At 45.5% G+C, this 17,986-nt stretch overlaps 7 protein-coding genes across 7 annotated transcripts; 4 read left to right on the forward strand and 3 right to left on the reverse strand.

Moving 5' to 3' along the window:
* Window positions 1–890: 890 nt before the first annotated feature.
* HOS3 (LALA0S10e02410g1_1) lies at window positions 891–3,065 on the forward strand (the record flags this gene model as incomplete). The annotated part of the gene is made up of 1 exon (XM_022775450.1): window positions 891–3,065. One exon carries the CDS (start codon window positions 891–893, stop codon window positions 3,063–3,065), a length of 2,175 nt encoding a protein of 724 aa, XP_022630316.1.
* A 1,537-nt stretch (window positions 3,066–4,602) lies between these two features.
* LALA0_S10e02432g (LALA0S10e02432g1_1) lies at window positions 4,603–4,830 on the forward strand (the record flags this gene model as incomplete). Its single annotated transcript, XM_022775451.1, has 1 exon — window positions 4,603–4,830. One exon carries the CDS (start codon window positions 4,603–4,605, stop codon window positions 4,828–4,830), a length of 228 nt encoding a protein of 75 aa, XP_022630317.1.
* Window positions 4,831–6,102: 1,272 nt separating this feature from the next.
* On the reverse strand, window positions 6,103–7,737 carry LALA0_S10e02454g (LALA0S10e02454g1_1; the record flags this gene model as incomplete). Its single annotated transcript, XM_022775452.1, has 1 exon — window positions 6,103–7,737. The coding sequence occupies one exon, from the start codon at window positions 7,735–7,737 to the stop codon at window positions 6,103–6,105; it is 1,635 nt and encodes a 544-aa protein (XP_022630318.1).
* A 1,627-nt stretch (window positions 7,738–9,364) lies between these two features.
* On the forward strand, window positions 9,365–10,477 carry LIP5 (LALA0S10e02476g1_1; the record flags this gene model as incomplete). The annotated part of the gene is made up of 1 exon (XM_022775453.1): window positions 9,365–10,477. One exon carries the CDS (start codon window positions 9,365–9,367, stop codon window positions 10,475–10,477), a length of 1,113 nt encoding a protein of 370 aa, XP_022630319.1.
* A 119-nt stretch (window positions 10,478–10,596) lies between these two features.
* On the reverse strand, window positions 10,597–13,680 carry BEM3 (LALA0S10e02498g1_1; the record flags this gene model as incomplete). The annotated part of the gene is made up of 1 exon (XM_022775454.1): window positions 10,597–13,680. The coding sequence occupies one exon, from the start codon at window positions 13,678–13,680 to the stop codon at window positions 10,597–10,599; it is 3,084 nt and encodes a 1,027-aa protein (XP_022630320.1).
* A 339-nt stretch (window positions 13,681–14,019) lies between these two features.
* Window positions 14,020–16,188, reverse strand: SLK19 (LALA0S10e02520g1_1; the record flags this gene model as incomplete). The annotated part of the gene is made up of 1 exon (XM_022775456.1): window positions 14,020–16,188. The coding sequence occupies one exon, from the start codon at window positions 16,186–16,188 to the stop codon at window positions 14,020–14,022; it is 2,169 nt and encodes a 722-aa protein (XP_022630321.1).
* Window positions 16,189–17,163: 975 nt separating this feature from the next.
* TOA1 (LALA0S10e02542g1_1) lies at window positions 17,164–17,910 on the forward strand (the record flags this gene model as incomplete). Its single annotated transcript, XM_022775457.1, has 1 exon — window positions 17,164–17,910. The coding sequence occupies one exon, from the start codon at window positions 17,164–17,166 to the stop codon at window positions 17,908–17,910; it is 747 nt and encodes a 248-aa protein (XP_022630322.1).
* Between the last annotated feature and the right edge of the window lie 76 nt (window positions 17,911–17,986).

Here is a 17,986-nt window from a genome sequence, read left to right on the forward strand (position 1 = left end):
TGTGTGTGTGTGTGCTTTTTAGCCGCCGTCGCTAACATTAGTATTTAATAAAAACGATTAACAAAACTTGAACTTTTCCCAGAACAAAACGCAACCAAGAGGTCACAGAGGTATGAAAAGTGCTTGTTTCGGGAGGAACCAGATGTGGCCAGTCTAATTGCAGGTAGTGGATTTCATCTAAATGTGTGTTTTCAGAGTTTAAAGTGACTACTACACGTAAACAACGGTATTGACATGACAGTTTCCATAAGCACTTGTCTCAGACAAAAAGGGAAGGGGGGAGGGAGCCATAGAAGCATAACCCGCGTCGGTATACAAAGAAATATTACACAGTAACACACTGGATGTGACGGCAACAACAACCAGGTTTTGATTCGCCTTTTTTACTTGAATGGTAGAAGAAGCGTCAAAATACCCAGGGAGCCGAGGAGAAGGCTGCTCTAAAAGAATCCTTGTTATCGCAGTCGTTTCAATACTCCTCGGCTTTCTCTACTCCTCAAATCATGGTATCGTCTTCAGCCTGTTTAGAACTTTCGAGGAGTCGCTGCGACGGAGTTGCTAACATCACGATAGACGAGCTGGCTTCACACCCTTTCTTCCTCTCTTCCTCTCTAAAATTGGATCTTTGTTTTGTTTTCATGACAGGAGAGAGAATAAATTGCATATTTTCAAGGTTGTTATTTGAATGCCGAACGAAATACCGGATTGAACACCGTAAAAGCAAGGTTTTCACACTTGTTACCACGAAATTTTTGTTCGATCGCAAAGCAGCAACATTTCTGGTGTTTTTCTGATTCTAAAGTTTCTTATTTTGAGCATCTTAGGACCAAAATTGAGCCAGCAAACTAGTGGGGACTTTTCATAACAGATCGGATTTTGGAAGAAGAAATATGTCAAAAACCGCAGAAGATCCGCTCCGTAAATTTGAGGCTCAGTTCCAGAGTTTTGTGGAAAACAACCCTAATGTGGCTTCTGCAGCTCACGGCGCATCGCAAATCCCGGAATCTGCTAAAGCGGTGGTGGTTTTGTCGCCATTATCTTTGCAACATCAATTTCCCAGACATTGGGTATCGAAACAATACCGTAAAACCATCGTGGAGCGGCCAGAACGACTGCTGGCATGCTCTATGGGTGTAGCGGCCGCTATCACCATGTATCCAGCTCTTTTCACACTAAAATCGTCGCACACTCGGCAAACTTCGTTACTGGCAGATCATGTCCTCAAAGTTCACGGCAAAGATTGGCCTGAAGAACTGCTGCGATTGTGTCAAAACTCTCAAAAGGCTTTGGATCGGGGTGAAGTGGAGGTTCCAGAGTCCTGGAATGTGGGTGATATCTATTTATCGCGTCAAACCATCGCGGCATTACAGGGTTCAATTGGAGCACTCGAAGTTGGCGTAGACTCCATTTTCAAAGGACGCTCGGTCGAGGAAACCAGCAACCGTGCATTCGTGGCCCTACGACCCCCGGGGCACCACTCTCATGCGACCACACCATCAGGCTTTTGTTTATTGAATAATGCTCATATCGCTATCGAGTATGCAGCAGATACCTACGGCGTCACGCATGCCGTTGTGTTGGATTTCGATCTACACCATGGTGATGGAACACAGGACATCTGTTGGAAAAGAGCAGGATTCAAGCCTGATGAATATGCTGAGGCTGGTGATGATGAATACAATGAATTCGGCAAGAAATTTGCAGAATACCCCAAAGTCGGGTACTTCTCGCTGCATGACATTAATTCCTTCCCCTCAGAGCTTGGATACGCGACTAAGGAAAACATCAGGAACGCTTCCACCTGCATCATGGATGCACACGACTTGAACATCTGGAATGTTCATTTACAGCGTTATGATTCTGATGAGGCCTTTACCAAACTATACCAAACCAAATACAGAACAATTTTCGCCAAGGCTGACGAGTATTTCAGAACAGCAAAGCACACCATGAAAGCTTTGGGGAAACCCTTCAAAGGCTTGGTGGTTGTAAGTGCCGGATTTGATGCTTCGGAGTTTGAGCAGGCTTCCATGCAAAGACATGGTGTGAACGTGCCGACATTTTTCTACAATATGTTTACTAAAGATGCGCTGAAACTTGCTCAAATGCATACCCACGGTAAAGTTCTGTCTGTAATGGAAGGAGGGTACTCGGATGGTGCCATTGCCTCTGGAGTGTTTTCGCATTTGATTGGACTCCAAAACCAAAATTGGATTAATGAATGGGGCTCTTCGCAGGTGATTAAGGAGATCGTACGTGGGTGCAAACCGGCATGGAAACCTTACAAGAGCAAACGTGCACGCGATGTGATACGGATCTGGGCGGAAGAAGTGATCAAACTGGGTCGCGCGATGATCCCCGAGTTTGAAGAAATTTTGTTCCAGACCGAGGCGGCTGAAACCAATGTGGATACTGGGAAACGAGTGACCAGATCAAGAAAGGCTACGACTCCTGTGGTGCATCCTGCTACCGTGATAGACACTCCTGTCTCTCTTCCTCGCAGTGAAACTCCAACGCCAGACGATAAACGGTATGTCAGCAAAGGGCAAGTCTCTAGTGTCCCGGAAGCGATACGTGCTAAGGATGTGCCGTTTGTGGAGCAGGAACTAGGCAGCGGGGACGATGACGACGAAGACGATGACTACGAATACGACGAGGAACTCAACAAGACGTTCAACCGCACCGTGGAGGACATTACCATCGACGATATCTCGCGACACTTGGAGAGTCTTGACATTGAGCCACCGGCACCACCGCCGTCAAGCAGTTCGCGTCCGCAAACAAGATCTGCCGCGCGCAGTAATGGAGTAACGGCTTCTGGAGGCTCCTCCGGTGGCTCTTCCTCTGGCTCTTCAAGTTCAACTGGGTCTGCCAGTGACGCTCGCAGGCCACTGTCGTCATCTAGTACGAACGCTTACAAGATCCCGTCTGGATCAACCACACGACATCTGCGCAACAGTCGTACTTCACGTTTGATGAATTTCGACGACAGCGACATATCGATGGTCTCGCATATTTCCACAGCCAAGGGACACACTACTCGTAGCGGTAACACCAAATGGTAGGCCTAAATCAAACTCAGAAGAAATGAGGAGAAAAAACTAACGAACTCCACTGATTCTCCAAGGCTCTGGAATCTACTCGCGAATTGTGCTGTATGTGATGACACATCCTGGCATTGCAGCGTGGGGCAGGGGCCGTCTTGTTAAAGACATTATTGTTCAGCTAAAGGGTCTCATCTTTCTATTTGCTGACCCTACGGATTCGTCTCTGTTGCATTGTTCAGCCTTAATGACGCATTCCAGCCTTAACACCGCACCCCCGTGCACGTGACCATCCCTTATGCCGACGGATATTTTCTGGAAACGAAAAGAAACACAAATTTTCGCCATATATAAGGGACCCTCATCAGCCATACAACATCAGAACTGGCAGCTCAGACACTACCATTACAACTACAACTTTATCTGCTCATCAACGATCAGATATTCTCAAATCATATCTTTGACAACACCACATTTTATCTACAAATGTTTTCCGAACTAGTGAACTTTGGCTGTGAAAGTAACTGCCAATGCAGCAAAAACCAGTGCACTTGTGCCAAGGGCCAATGCGGCGCTTGTTGCTCCAAGAAGGCATGCAGCACAACCACTTGTGGTTGTGGTACCGAGTGCAAGTGCGGTTCCAAAGAGGAATGTAAGTGCGAAAAGTGTTAGAGGAGGTGACACACACAGGTTTTACGGTGAATATTAAATAGTCGGGTATTGTTCTCAATGTTATAATAATATTTTTTTTTTTTGGAATCTCTGATTCTGTTTTGTTCAAGGTACTCGTGATTAGGTAATTCGATGTACTCGCAGATTTGACCAGTCAGTTTACGCTCAACTACAGAATCTAGTCAAGTAACTCGTCACCGGTTAGATTCCCTCTTCAATCGAGAGAATCAAGGATCAGGAGGGTGGTCATTTTTACGCAAACAGGGCTGAGACGCGCAAAGTACCTTTTTTTTCAATAGTCTGCCTATTGTACGTGCAAAGTGATCATTATCAACATCGATTTGTTGAAAGGAGAGGCCGGTGTGAGTGCCATTTTACTGAAACGGTACTGGAAAGTAGTGACGTTTGGTTCAATAAGAAGTATCAGGCCGACGCTAATTAGCAACAAGTTCTACTTGCGTCGCCGCAAGAGGTCGCTGCACACTACTCCGTATATAGCGACCAGTCTGTTTAGCTTCCGGATTTCACTCTGTCAACCGCTCAAAATCGGCTTGCACAATGACGTTGTAAATGGTTTGCAAAATCCACTCAGGGTCCGCTTATTTTCTGTCTCTACCGCTTCTACATTTTTTCTTGCATTTCTTTCATTTTCTATCGTAATAAGAAGCTCTTTTCTCTTTGCTCTTCTTACTTCATCAAATGCAAAAAGCGACTGTGACGCCAATGCAAACAGAGAGAATCGCAAAGCATGTCGGAGACCTGATGGAAAACACATAGTATATAAATCATCGACAGATTTCTGTAGCCTTGAAATCAATCGGTAGCTCTCTCTTCTCTTTCCATTCCCACTAAACAATCATAAATCAACCAACAAACACATCTCAAAATGGGTAAAGCAGCCAGTAACACATCTCACGCCATTCAAGCCGGTAACAAAGCTATCATCATCTCTCCTTGGCAACACAAGGTCATCGAGGTGACCCCATTGAACAAATTCGGCGGCCAGTGCAGTTTCAACGGTATTATGAACGGAGAAGTTTCGTTGAACGATCGCTACTTGCACCAAGTTGCTATTGTCGAGAACGGTGAGTTTGTCGGCTTGAGAGACGAATAAATAGATTCGCACGCACTGTGCTAGCCTTATTGGCTAGTCAAACCTGTTACGACAACGATACAAATAATGATTTAATATATTTTATCTATTCAATAGTGCTAATGAACATGCATTTTTAAGCTAAGAAAATGAAAGAGAAACGAAAGGACGGTGGTGACAGCCAGGGGTTGTAAGTTTGTGCGATGGGAAAACAATTTAGAGACACACAAGTTAGCTTTTATGGCGTAGCGTAGCGTAGCCTTGTTAATGCGCTTTCCACGCACCTTGTATGACGCTGGTTAGCCGCGCGAATGATACATGTATAGTGTTATAGATCCGGGAATCTCAGGACGGGACAGATCCGGCGAATCAGACTTTTTTGGCCACGAATCCGTCACTGTATACGCGATGGAAACCTCGAGCCTTCAAGTGTCTTTGCCGCGAAAGCTGTTAGATGACAATGTTCAGAGCTCTTCAACGTACTTAGTAGATCTACCGGCTTGCGTTATTCGATGGCTTTCTATATTTTCATTATTCTTCTGTGATTTGCATAACGGTTTTTTGCGTGTTGCTGCTCAAAACAACTCAAGCTGCGGCCCTAAGACGTGGGGAGGAGGAGAGAACTATAGGACGCGTAGATCTTTATAATTTTAGATAAACAAGTTTACTTTGAGATACTGACTAAATTAATTGAACCGGATTCGCGCCCGGGTTCGTGATTCGTCCCCAGTCCAGGGAGATCTTGAAAATGGATTATAGTTCTATATGGATATAGTCAATGTCCCATCATTTGTATATCAGCAGGATTCTTGCGTTTATTCTCTCTCTGAACCTGTACAATCCACACATTACGTTTTGGATTCCTTGCGTTATGTTTTGGATTTCTTACGGATATTTCTATAAATCAAAACGGAAAGTATGATGGATCACGCAGTAGCGATAATCAGGTACTTTCCGGATGCAATGCTAATTTCTTGCATCTAAACTGACACTACTTTAGATGTCTGTGCTTCTGCTTGTTGTTTAATATCGGGGACTGCTGAATAGACGCCGTGGCTTTGGCCGCCAAGCAGAATGAACACTCACGACAGTCCTCACAGGCCTTTTCTTTCTTCGCTGTGCTTTCCAAAAGCGTGTGTTTTAGCAGAAGGGCTTCATTATCCACTTTCTATCGCGGAAAGGGCTTCACTCTCCAAATTCCATCACCAGAGGGACTTCGACCACCAAATTCTATCACCATAGGGACTTCGACCGCCGATTTCTTTCACGAGGCCTTCATTCTCCAATTTCTACCTAATTGGCGTATTCGGATTTACCACGTAGTGTGGGTCCATACTTGTAAAGATAAAAGGGGATCGCAGCTAATCCTACGCAAAAGAATCCTACTAAAGAGGACCCCCACCCAACCGGGTATTTTTCGCTGCCCAAGTTGTTGTACATGGCTTGGCCAAACAATGGGAACGCAGAAGCAAAGACAGAACGACAGAAACCGTTACTGGCAAAAACCGAGGCAACATATCGAGGGTAACTGACAGCCAGGTACGCAAATGCGGCCTGGAAAAGGTTGAAAACGGCCACCACGAAAAACACCTCTGCAATCATGGGCAGAATCCAGTGCACCCGGGCGGTCCATCCAAACAGGAACAGCGCGAGCGGTAAACACCAACAAACGAGCATGGCCAGCGGCAGAAAGTCCTCCGGCCTGAAAGTGCCGTTTTTGAACTTGGGACCGATGTACTTGAAGAGATACACCAGCAGTAGCGCGTACGCCAAGACGCACCCTACACTGAACCCCATATATGCGAGTCCTAGTTCCACCAGCGTGAATTTGTAGATCCCGATGAACACAATGGGGAAAGCCTCGAAGAACAGGTAGAAACTGCCGTAGCACAGCGCGATGTATATGTCAAAGGCAAGCACAGCCGGTTCCTTTACCATAACCAGAAACGGCCGCACAAGCAGTTCTTTCAAAAACGCACCGATCTCCACTTGTGCGTCTATGCGTTCCTGTCGGGTGTAATAGCGACTATCTCCGGTTTGCTTACGTAACCGCTTGGCGCGTCTATGCAGGATATTGTTGTGCTGCGTCTCGGGGAAAAATGCCGTTAGCAGCACTAATGTGAACGCGCTGATGAAAGTGAGTAACCAGAACACCCAACGCCAGTTCTTGGCGACGACCATGGCGGCTCCCAATACGGGGGCAATTACAGGCGCCACAAAGGCGCCCATGGCCCAAAGGCCGATAAATATGGGTACGATTTCGGGGCTGATAATGTCACCCATGGTAGCACCTCCGGTGGCAAGAGAAGGTGAGCACACAACACCGGCAATGAAACGGATCACGGCCAGACCGCCCATGTTGCGCACAGTAGCTGACGCTATTTGGAAAAGCATGAACAGGAACAATGTGATGATGTATAGCGGCTGGCGTCCAATGGTAACAACTTCTGAGAGCGGTGAGAATATAATAGGGCCCAGACCGTACCCTAACACGTATAACGACAAGTTCAAAGTACCAACCACATGTCCTACGTGGAAGTCCTTCTGGATCTGTTCTTGTCCAGGCGTGTAGATGGAAGCGCCCATGTATGTGGTGGTTGTCAGCAGCACCATCTGGGCCACGATAAACCCATTTTTACGGTTGCTCCAGTTGAGCGGGTGTTCCGGGTCCGAGTCACCGTTCCAGTCGACCAGGAAGGGGTCAATTTGGTCCTCTTCCGCGGAGTTCGACCTTGAATCAGCGTTTTCCCCGGCCTTCTCCAGGTCGCGTTCCACGGTGATCTCCTCTTTTTGGTCTGACGTCTCAGAAGACGTGGGGCCCGCTGCGGGTCGCTCTTGTTGCAGGAAGTTGGCGTCGAGCTTGACCAGCCCTGCATATTCCAACACGTCGACCAAGAACGTATTGCGGAAGGCGTCTTTATAGCCCATTGTAAGGAAGCTGAGTTGGTTGATAGATGTGTAGGAAGCCGATGCGCTGCTAGTAATTCATCTCTCCATCAAGATAACAAGTTGTTCTTTGACCAAGAGCATCGGAGCTGGTTCACTTATACGCTGGAGCCACTAGCCTCGAGGGCATCGTGGTCTAACAAGGATTTCAAATCTTTGGCCACGTCAACTCTAACTTGTGCGCTTACCAATGGCGCTTACCAATGGCGCTAACCAATGGCGCTTACGCATCAAGGGCAATGTCAATGGTGAGAAAGGTGAAAAATCAACATCTCGAGCTTGGCAGCGCACCGCGATGGCGCCCTTGGAACACCGGAGTAAGCAGCATCTTGCTAAGCATTTTTCTGCTTCTTATAAATGCAACATGACGTCCGTCTTAGGCCCGGGAAAAGCACCCACAGGTACCTTTGTACGAGAAAATTGAGATATTTGGTCACGTTATCGCTGCAATGGTCCGCATGTAAGACGGAGTTTTTCAAACAAAGGGGTTTGCACGTGACTTGTTACAGAGGAGTTGCATCGAGGAACGGGACGAAGAAATCACGTTTCGCCATTAGCTTTAACCGCCAAAAAATCTCGAAACAAGCACATAGCAGGAGGTTGGCCTTCAGCCTTAAAAGTATGGTACAATGGAGCGGGCTTCGAATTGACTTCCACAAATCCTTTTTTTTGAGATACCGCTCGCTCTAACCTCTAGAGCGGGTTCCTCCCTCACTCGATATGTTTATCATTAGATACGACCACGGTATTAGCTGTCACCAGTGAGGCAGACCATAGCATCAATTGACGACACTAGGATTTGCCGCTTTGAAAAATGGCACTTATGTGAAAATTACTCGGCTTGTTCGTTCTTGTGAAAACTACTCGGCTTGTTCGTTCTTGTGGGCTTCTGCCAGTTCTGGCAGATGGGTCCTTGGCTCTCTAATATTTCTGGATCGCTTCGTTTTGCATTATTCGCAGTTGAGCTTCCACTGCGATGGGCCTCGAGCCCGGTACCCTTTTCATGAAAAAAACGGTATTGATATGGTGAGTCTAACGAGTACTGAAACGTTGCGTACTCTTCCCATGCTTGCACAGCTTTTGATGATTCTCAAGAAATCAGAGTGGTGGACTGTGTCAACACTGATTGGATGTATGTGTAGTTTGTTTCGCAGCGAAGTAACTATATCAACAACGATTCCAGTTAGGTTGAACATTGAAATCGTGTCACGTGCTACACAGCACCCGAGTCGCTAGATCACTTCAGACGCAATAGACTCTGGCGGGTGTTTTTTTGGACTCGCGATCGGACCCGGGTCAACGTCATAGTTAACGAATGTCGAATTTCAACGTCAAAATCAAAATCAAAATCTCATCGGGCGGGTTCACACACATTTACGAATAGATATATCTTAATCTTCTAGTCGTTCTGTAGGTTCAAAGCTGCCCTCTTCGCCACATATTTCATATCCTGGGGCCTGAAAACGCCGGATCTTCTGACTTAGCGAATCCCTAGCCTTTTGAACCTTTTTAAACGGCTGAAATCGGTCCATTTTTTTTCAGTCCCATCCCGGCTTACAAGCTCATCGCTACATCTACAGTCTCCATTCTCAATTCCCCATTCGATATCATGCTTTCTCAGAAAAGATGCTGGATTCATCTATCGAGAAGAGCCATCTCAAACACTAAAGCCGCTACTGCGTCACCATCGCAGCCTAAAAGACGCAGATCAACCACATTTTCAGATACCCTCAACAAGGGCCCTTCTTTTGAGGATTTTGTCAACGGTAAAGCTGCACAAACGGTTTTAGACCCTTTACAACAAGCAAGGGATAACGTAGAAGAAGCCAAACGGTTGCCTAAATGGCTCAAAGTGCCAATTCCCAAAGGTTCAAATTTCCATAAACTGAAAAAAGACGTTAGAGAACTGAAACTGAGCACGGTTTGCGAAGAAGCCAAATGTCCCAACATTGGTGAGTGCTGGGGAGGAGCTGACAAGTCTAAGGCTACGGCTACTATTATGCTTCTAGGTGACACTTGCACACGTGGCTGCAGGTTCTGCTCAGTCAAGACAAATAGAACACCTACTAAGCCGGACCCAATGGAACCTGAGAATACAGCTGAAGCTGTGTCTCGTTGGGGTTTGGGCTACGTGGTACTCACCACTGTTGACAGAGACGATCTTTCGGACGGTGGGTCGCACCATCTGGCTGAAACTGTTCGGAAAATCAAGCAGAAAGCCCCAAACACTTTGGTGGAAACTCTATCAGGGGATTTCAGAGGCGACCTCAATATGGTTGAAGTCATGGCGCAAAGTGGCCTTGATGTTTACGCACACAATATGGAAACCGTTCAAGAACTGACCCCACACGTGAGAGACAGAAGAGCCACGTACGCCCAATCCTTGAGTGTTCTTAATCACGCTAAGAAAACCGTCCCTACACTCATCACCAAGACTTCTTTGATGCTTGGACTGGGTGAAACCGACGATCAAGTCCTGCAAACGTTAAAGGATTTGCGTGCCATTGGCTGTGATATCGTAACATTCGGCCAGTACATGAGGCCCACTAAGAGACACATGAAAGTTGTCGAATACGTCAACCCGGAAAAATTCGAGTACTGGAAAAACAAGGCCCTGGAGTTGGGATTTTTGTACTGTGCATCAGGACCTTTGGTGAGGTCTTCGTACAAAGCTGGAGAGGCTTTCCTCGAAAATATTTTGAGGAAAAGACTCACGAACTAATTCAACCGTCACGTATTGACTGCGTGGACAGCATTGTCGACCTCTCGTTGTTACAAGGGCGCGGATAAAGTTCATAACACATTAGAGTAGACAGAGAGCCTATTTATCACTTACTAATATTACATGTGAGGTAAACTGAGTGTCAGTTGCTCCCGCAATGAATCGCTGACGGGTTCTTCATTCTCAAAAATGCAACTGAAGTCAACCACAAATGGTTGGATAACATTTACGGGTATGTTCAAAGTAGGCGAGAATACTATGCACAAGTTTCGCAAATTCATCTTGTTTATAGATGATTTTTGGTTGATCTTTACCAACAATTCGAACAACACATACATCAGCGACACATTTTCAAACGGCATTTCCTGCAAATTCAATAATCGGCGAAATTCCAGTGCTATCTGACTCGGACTACTCTCGCTAGCTTCTATGACATTTTTAAAAGCGGAAAACATCATATCACCGAAAATCGAGTGAGGCATCTGCCGCAGATAAAGCTTTAGTAAGCCGGTGACGGTATTAACATCAACAAGCCCAGTGCTGTAGGAGTTTTGATTTTCCTCTGTCACCACCTTTTCGTTAAAGTTACAGAGGTCAACGTCGTATTCTCTGTCAAATTGCTCCTGTAACGACTTGATAAGCACAGTTGAACCACTTATTCTGAAAATACCCTCTTCGTCTAAACCACGGTTGCGATACAAATATTCCAAGCATCGATACACTACGCTGGGTATTCTAAACCTGCCCTGATATAGTTGAGAACTCAGCGACAAACAATGATTCAAATCTGAGCCAAAGACCTTGTCCGTTAATACTTCTGAAGCTAGATTCATAGACTGGAGTGTTTTTGCGATTGTAAGTTCATCCAGTCCGGGTGCCGATATTGTTTGACCGCCTTCTGTGGCTAGATCAGAATCGGGTGTCTGAGAGGGATTTACCTTCTTGAAAGGGAAAAAACTTCTCATTCGACTTCTTTTGGATTCTCGTTCATCTTCTGTGGGTGTCGTGTCCGCATTGGTGGCAGTTGAAACTTTTGTGGGCTGAAGATTGACCATAGGGCCAATATAGCTAGGCGCTGAGTCACTGACCGCATCCCCGACGGAGGTATGATCTAGCATGCTTGAGGTTTCCGATTTAGCGTAGTAGGAACTATTGGACATAACCGAGGACTCCACAAATTCAGTAATAGTCGAGACCCACGACTCTCTCTCTTTCGGGCTTTCGCAACAAAAATAGTACTTGGTTCCACTTGACAGACCACTTTTTTTAGGCACGGTTACAATGAATCCATTCCTGGTACCATATCTATCATCTGGCAGGTTCGCCTGGAGTTCAATTGCCGCATTTTGCAGTTTGACATTCTCTGTAACTTGGCCGTGATCTAGAAGCGATAAAGTACCATTATTCAGGACGCCATACGTGAGACGCCATGTATTGGGGGTTCCCAACGCCTTGCTTTTACGCATAAGAAGAACACCTTCTTTTGTATACCCGCCAATGAACGAATTTATCACGGTGTCGGTACTTATGAATTTTGCCATCTTGAGCGCTATGAGCGGAGAGAGATTTGTAGAATTGTAGAGGCAGCTGAAATAATCATTCAGTTTCTCTCTCCTGTAATCTATTTTGACTGGGGAACCTGAATCAAAATACTGCTTTTCGGGTAGCGGCGGAAGCATGATTGTGTCCATATGGCATTTGAGGTAAACGTCTAACTCATAGATGCGATCTATAGTTTTGGCAAATCTGAACATTTCCTTTGCGGACTTTTTGTCGATGACACTAAACAGAATGGAGTTATCATCATTAGATCTGTCTTGATCCCGATGAAGAGTACTCAGAATTTCAATTCGGATACTATTGAGTTCATTTGGCTGCAGAAACAACGGGATATCCGAGACCATACTCTGGGAATCGGGGACGGATGAAGTTGTTGTGACTTGACTTGTTTGAATCGTGTCTGTGATGCCGTCGCTCTCTCCATATGGATAACTTTTGGTGCTGTAAGACCTTGGTGATTGTTGGTCTTGGCCAGAGATATTGTACGACGCAGTCGAGGAGAATACAGTGCTGATCTGAGAACGTTCTTCGGTCGACGCGTTTTGATATCTTATGAAACTGGTTGATGATGGGCCTGGTTTCGGTGAGGCGGCTGGTTTGTTTAAAGCTACTGGTGAGCCCAGTGCACGTGTGCCATGTTGCTGACTAGCTTGTACCCTTTGAGGGGAAGAGATGCTCTGGCTTTCGAAAGTAGAATCCAGCATGTCCGCAAAATTGTTGAGATTGCGTTTTGAGGAAGGAGAGAACTCACCGGCATTGGCCTCCGTTGCAAGAAGATTTGGGACTGGACTCTTTGGATACTCTTTTCGTGCTGAGTTCTCCGTTGAATGTTGGTTGCCGCTGCTATTTGAGACTTGCCTCAACGGAGAATTGAAAGATTCATGTATGGACGCGGTAGCGACTTTGACGCTTTGGTGTGAAGATCCGCTCTTGTTCGAAACAGTATTCGTCGACTCTTCCTCTTTTGCTGTGAAGTTTTTGTTACTCTTCGACGGCGATATCCTGGATGTTGTATAAGCGACCGAGGTGGCAGGACTAGCTGCTCCGAAGTTTGAATATGAAGAGCTAGACCTTCGGATGCGATCAAGTTCTGTTGGCGACAAAACGTGCTCATTATCGCCGGGTTCCCGTAATGTCGGCGTAGTGTGATTATAAGGCACACTCCTGTTGAGGCCGACATCTGCCGGAGAAAGAAGGCTGCGAAATTTGAGATCGGGTATTGTGGGATCACTTACGGAGTTGAGACTCAAATTTTTAGCATTCCGCTTTCTATCGGCAGATCGTGGTGGTAGAACCGGCTCTGAATCTTTTTTATCTTCTTTTCCTTCTTCCTCTACTATCAATTGCTGTCGAACAGAGTCCACCTGTGCGCTGCGGTCTGACTTTAGCACTTCAACGAGTTTTCTTAAACTTACAACCTCTGTTTCGTGTTCTTGCAGTTGCAACCTCAATTTTACATTTTCTTTGAGAAGCTCATCGTAACTGGGCCCACCTGGAGCGCCTAAATTGCCTGAAGATCGTGCAGTCCAGTCCTCCCTTTCAACTTCCGCTAAAGTTTCGTCTCGTTCAAAAACATGGTTGTCGTACCTTGAAAGAAGCTCTAAGGTGGCGGAAGAGTTCGCTGCGTTTTCTCCGGACCCCATACTAATTCAGATGCCTGTTTCTCGATTACCGTTTTTTTGACTTGGTTCGCTCTTCGCGCGATACTTCTGAAATGATGCCTTTTGTTCAAATTCCAGTTCCTGAAGCTCAGATAAGACCTAAAATTTTCCAGATGATACCCAACAGCTAATGGGCTTCAAATGTTTGCAAGAGGGCCACACAAGGCTTCTTACAAGCTGTCTTTTTGGCTTATATTCTTGTTTCAATCGTTGAAGTTTCTAATAAGAAGATCAATTGAGTTAAATCATATTAATCTGTCGTGTATTGTAACGCGAAATCAAACTATAGTATAAAAGTAATGACTTGCCATCTTTTTCTGATCATTTCTTGAGCATCTGGACAAGACGTTCTTTGTCGTCTCTTTCCGCTTTGAGTGTAGTGTTGAGCCTGGTGAGTTCATCGTGAAGACCGGTGTTTTCCAAATTGAGTCTTCCAATTTTGTCTTGATACTTGGATTCGTAGCCCTTCTTGAGCATCTTCACCTTCTGCTCATGCTTGGATGAGTACTGGATGTATAGATCTTCTGCAAGGAGCAGTAGGCGTTTGTTGGTGTCTGAATCCTTTTCACGCAGTTGCTGCTGTAAACTTTGGATCTGATTTCGCAGCTCAACCGTTGCTGGCGACTCTCTTGCATCATCCGCTACAACATGTCCGGTGTCGTTATCTATCTGGCTCTGCAAGGCTTCTCTTTCAGTTTCCAACCGCTTAATCTGCTCCGAGCTCACACGCAACGAGTCCTGCAACGATGTCATTTGCTGATGCAGCTGTTCGAGTTCCACCAGATGCTCTGATTCCAGATTCCCGTTCCGAAACTGGACACTTTCTAGTTCAACAGCCAATCTATTGTTTTCGGCGCTCTTGTTGTCGAATTTGGATTTCCATTCTTCAACAGCGGCATCTCGAATTTTGACAAATTCTTCTAAGTGGACTTTGGTCTGTAGCAATTCGGCGTTGTCGTGTTGCAACTCTTCTAGCTCGGCAGAACGGATAGCCACCTGATCAGTGACTTCATCGAGTTGCGTCTTGCCTTGTGCCAGTTTCTTCTCCAGTTCCTGCTGACGTTGTTCGAGTTCTTTTTCACGCTCGTGAAACGCACGCGCTTCATCTTTTGCCGCCTCGAGCTTCTCCGTCAAATCGTCTATCAAAAGATTTCCTTGTTCCAGAGCCTTGTCATCGTCATGCCTACTATCCAATGCCTTTTCAAACCAATCTCTTTCTTCCACAAGCCTCCCAACCCGGTTTTCAAGTTCTGTTGTCGACAGCTGCTTAATGTTCATTGTGTTTTGGAGATTCTTACAGACAGCCTCCTTATCTTGGAGCTCGCTCTCGAAGTCAGCAATTTCACGTCTCAATGCTTGGGTTTTATACTCATATTCGGCGACTTCATTTTTCAAAGTCGTCACCTCGATCTCTTGGTGGTCTTTTCCAGCTCTGAACTCATCTCTTTCCCTTTGTAAGTCTTCCACCCTATTTTGAAGCTTGTTTTCAAACTCAGAACGTATCTCTAACTGTTTTCTCAGTCCATCGTTGTCTTGAACTTGAAGTTGGAACTTCTCCTGTAGTATTTGCGAGTTTTGGTGCAGCATTTTGATTTCATTGCGCAATTCCGATAGCTTCGACTTCAACTTGGAGACTCGTTCCTCTAGTCTGCTATTGTCGCCAGATAATCTTTCGAAATCTTCACTTTGGCTTTTCCATTCCGCTTCTCTTGTGGCTTGTGCGGTCTTGAGGACTTGGTGCTCGCTCCAAAGAACCGAAAACGCTAGACTTTTCTCATCCAGTTGTTCGTCTAACTCTTTGACTTTTTCGAGACTTTTGATGATTTCTTCGCGATACTCGTCACTCCGTTTGTTTTTGGCTTGTAAATGGTGTTCATATTTGTTGAGCTCTTGACGAAACTGACTTTGTAGCGCTTGTATCAGGCCATCTTCAGTCTTCTCAACGAAGCCTTTTAATGGCGTCAAACTACCTAGATTCGAAAGACCTGTATCAGGATGTCCGTTATCGTCGCAGCCGTCGTGATCAATTGGTGTGAGCGGACGCTTTTCTGGCGAAAGGTGTCTCGCCGGTGACAGAAGATTTCGTAGCATCGAGGTTTGGTTACCGTTCTCATGGTCCAAAAGATCACTATTTGAAATATTTCTGACTGCAGTAGAAATCATACCAGGTACCTGTTCCTCTCTGACATCAAGGGCGCTTGGTGGTTCGGCATTGTGATCCATTAATGCTATGAGTTCAGGCGAAGAATCAAGATCCTCACGCGAGCCGTCCGTTCTCACAGCACGGGGTTTTTTCCAAGGCGATTCCGTCTCGATATTATCATTTTCCTTGTCCCGCTTTGAATTATTGTGTTTGGCGTCGTCATGGAAGGAATCTTGGCGTTGAAGTGGTATATTCCTGTTGATGTACGGAACAGAACCGAACTGTCGATCTTCTGGTTTCACTTGTTTCAATGGAGTACTGAAGCTTTTTGTTTGAGCGCTCTCCATCGCGCTAAACCGGGTCTTTGTAGGTAATGGAACGCGTTGTGATCTTAAGAGAGACACGTAAGGAACTTGATTAATGAGTTTAATATACTAGATAGTGGTAAATCGAAGAAGATGTAAGAAATGAAGCGGTTTGGAGCGACTAAGGCGTTAAAGAGCGCTTCCTAATGCTTTTGACACTATGAAAAGAATTTTGGGGCTTTTTTTCCATTTCGAAAGCAGCCCCAGAAGCCAAATTCATCAATTCGCGACGATCAAGAAGCTTGTTCGCATTGTCAGTTCTGGCCAGTAATGAGAACAGTAAGTGAAGCATACTGCCATTCGAAACAACTTCGTTCGCGCTTCTTCCTCTATGTGTTCAAGTACCTCTCGTACTTTTGCGGTGTATATTCATGGACTAGTAGATAGTTCTTAATAAAAAAAAGAATAGAGCTCTAGAGTTGGAGAAAAGAGGTTTTCCACTACTTTCAACTACAGTCGAGGACACCTCGGTACGAACTCTACTTCATTGTGAACGTTTTTCCGAACTACAGTGACAAACTCGTGGATGTGAGAGGAAAAGCTCCAAGCAAACTCTAAAACTCCAAAATACACAATAACTTTACCTTGACATCATCGATAAAGCTGTTGTGCTCTCTTTTGGTTCCCTTGGAGTGTTGTTTTATCTACAGATGTCGAACGGAATGCTTGTTCATCGAAGACCGTTCAAGAATAACGGTCCCATTACACATTTTTATAATGAAACCTACATGAGAATGCTCCCCCAAAAAAGAGCAGTCTCTTCAACACCGTCAGATAGGCTCAAATCGTCTTCTCAGAGTCTCATTACTGTCTTTTAACCATTGTCTTATAGTTTTTGTTAAGTATTCTTCATAAGTGAACATTACTGTTTGAAAAATTTGGAACTCATCTCAAGTTCTATCCATTTATATAGTCCAGGGCTAAAAAGTACACTCATCGCCCCGATATCACAACACCATGTCCAACCTGGAAGGAGCCAGAGCTTATGAGACGATCGTGGAGAGTGTGATCAACGAAGTAAGAGAAGATTTTGAAAGTGCGGGCATCGACGAACAAACGCTGCAAGATTTAAGATTGGTATGGCAAAATAAGCTTTCGGATAGTCGTGTGGCAAAGTTTATGTGGGATCCAGAAGATGAGGACGCAACACTCAATTCGCAGCTGCACAATTCGCACATAGCACCCAGCTTGATAGAATCACACGGTCTGACAATGCCAGATTTCACTTCACCAGGGGACGACAAAACTAGCTCAGATTCGCAACAACCGCAGCAGCAGCAGCAGCAGCAACAACAGCAAGAGCAACAACCGCAGCAACAACCACAGCAGAAACAGCTTGAACAGCATGCTCAACAAGATCCACAAACCAAAGAGGAAGACGATCAGCCGAAAGAGGAGATTGAACTCACCATGGGTGACCCCGATGGCCAGATTGCAGAGCAACTGAAATTGCAGGCCAAACAGGCGAAAAAAAGTGCTCTGCTGGAAACTGATGATATAAATTCGGATTTGGACGACTCAGAGGACGACTATCTTAACTCGTCTGGTGACGATGACGGTCAAGACGAGAACATTGTGCTGTGTCTGTATGAAAAAGTGCTTAGGGTCAAAAACAAGTGGAAGTGTAACTTGAAAGATGGGCTGGCGACCATCAATTTTAAGGACTATGCCTTTCAAAAGGCACAGGGCGAGACGGAGTGGTAACGAATTTAGGGACATGCGTCGGAATGAAAGGACTGCCGCGCCTTCCAAAAAAAAAAGAACAACATCAAAGTAGTGT

This window comes from Lachancea lanzarotensis, scaffold LALA0S10 (genome assembly GCF_000938715.1).
Source record: "Lachancea lanzarotensis genome assembly LALA0, scaffold LALA0S10, whole genome shotgun sequence".
In the NCBI taxonomy this organism is placed as follows: Eukaryota; Fungi; Ascomycota; class Saccharomycetes; order Saccharomycetales; family Saccharomycetaceae; genus Lachancea; species Lachancea lanzarotensis.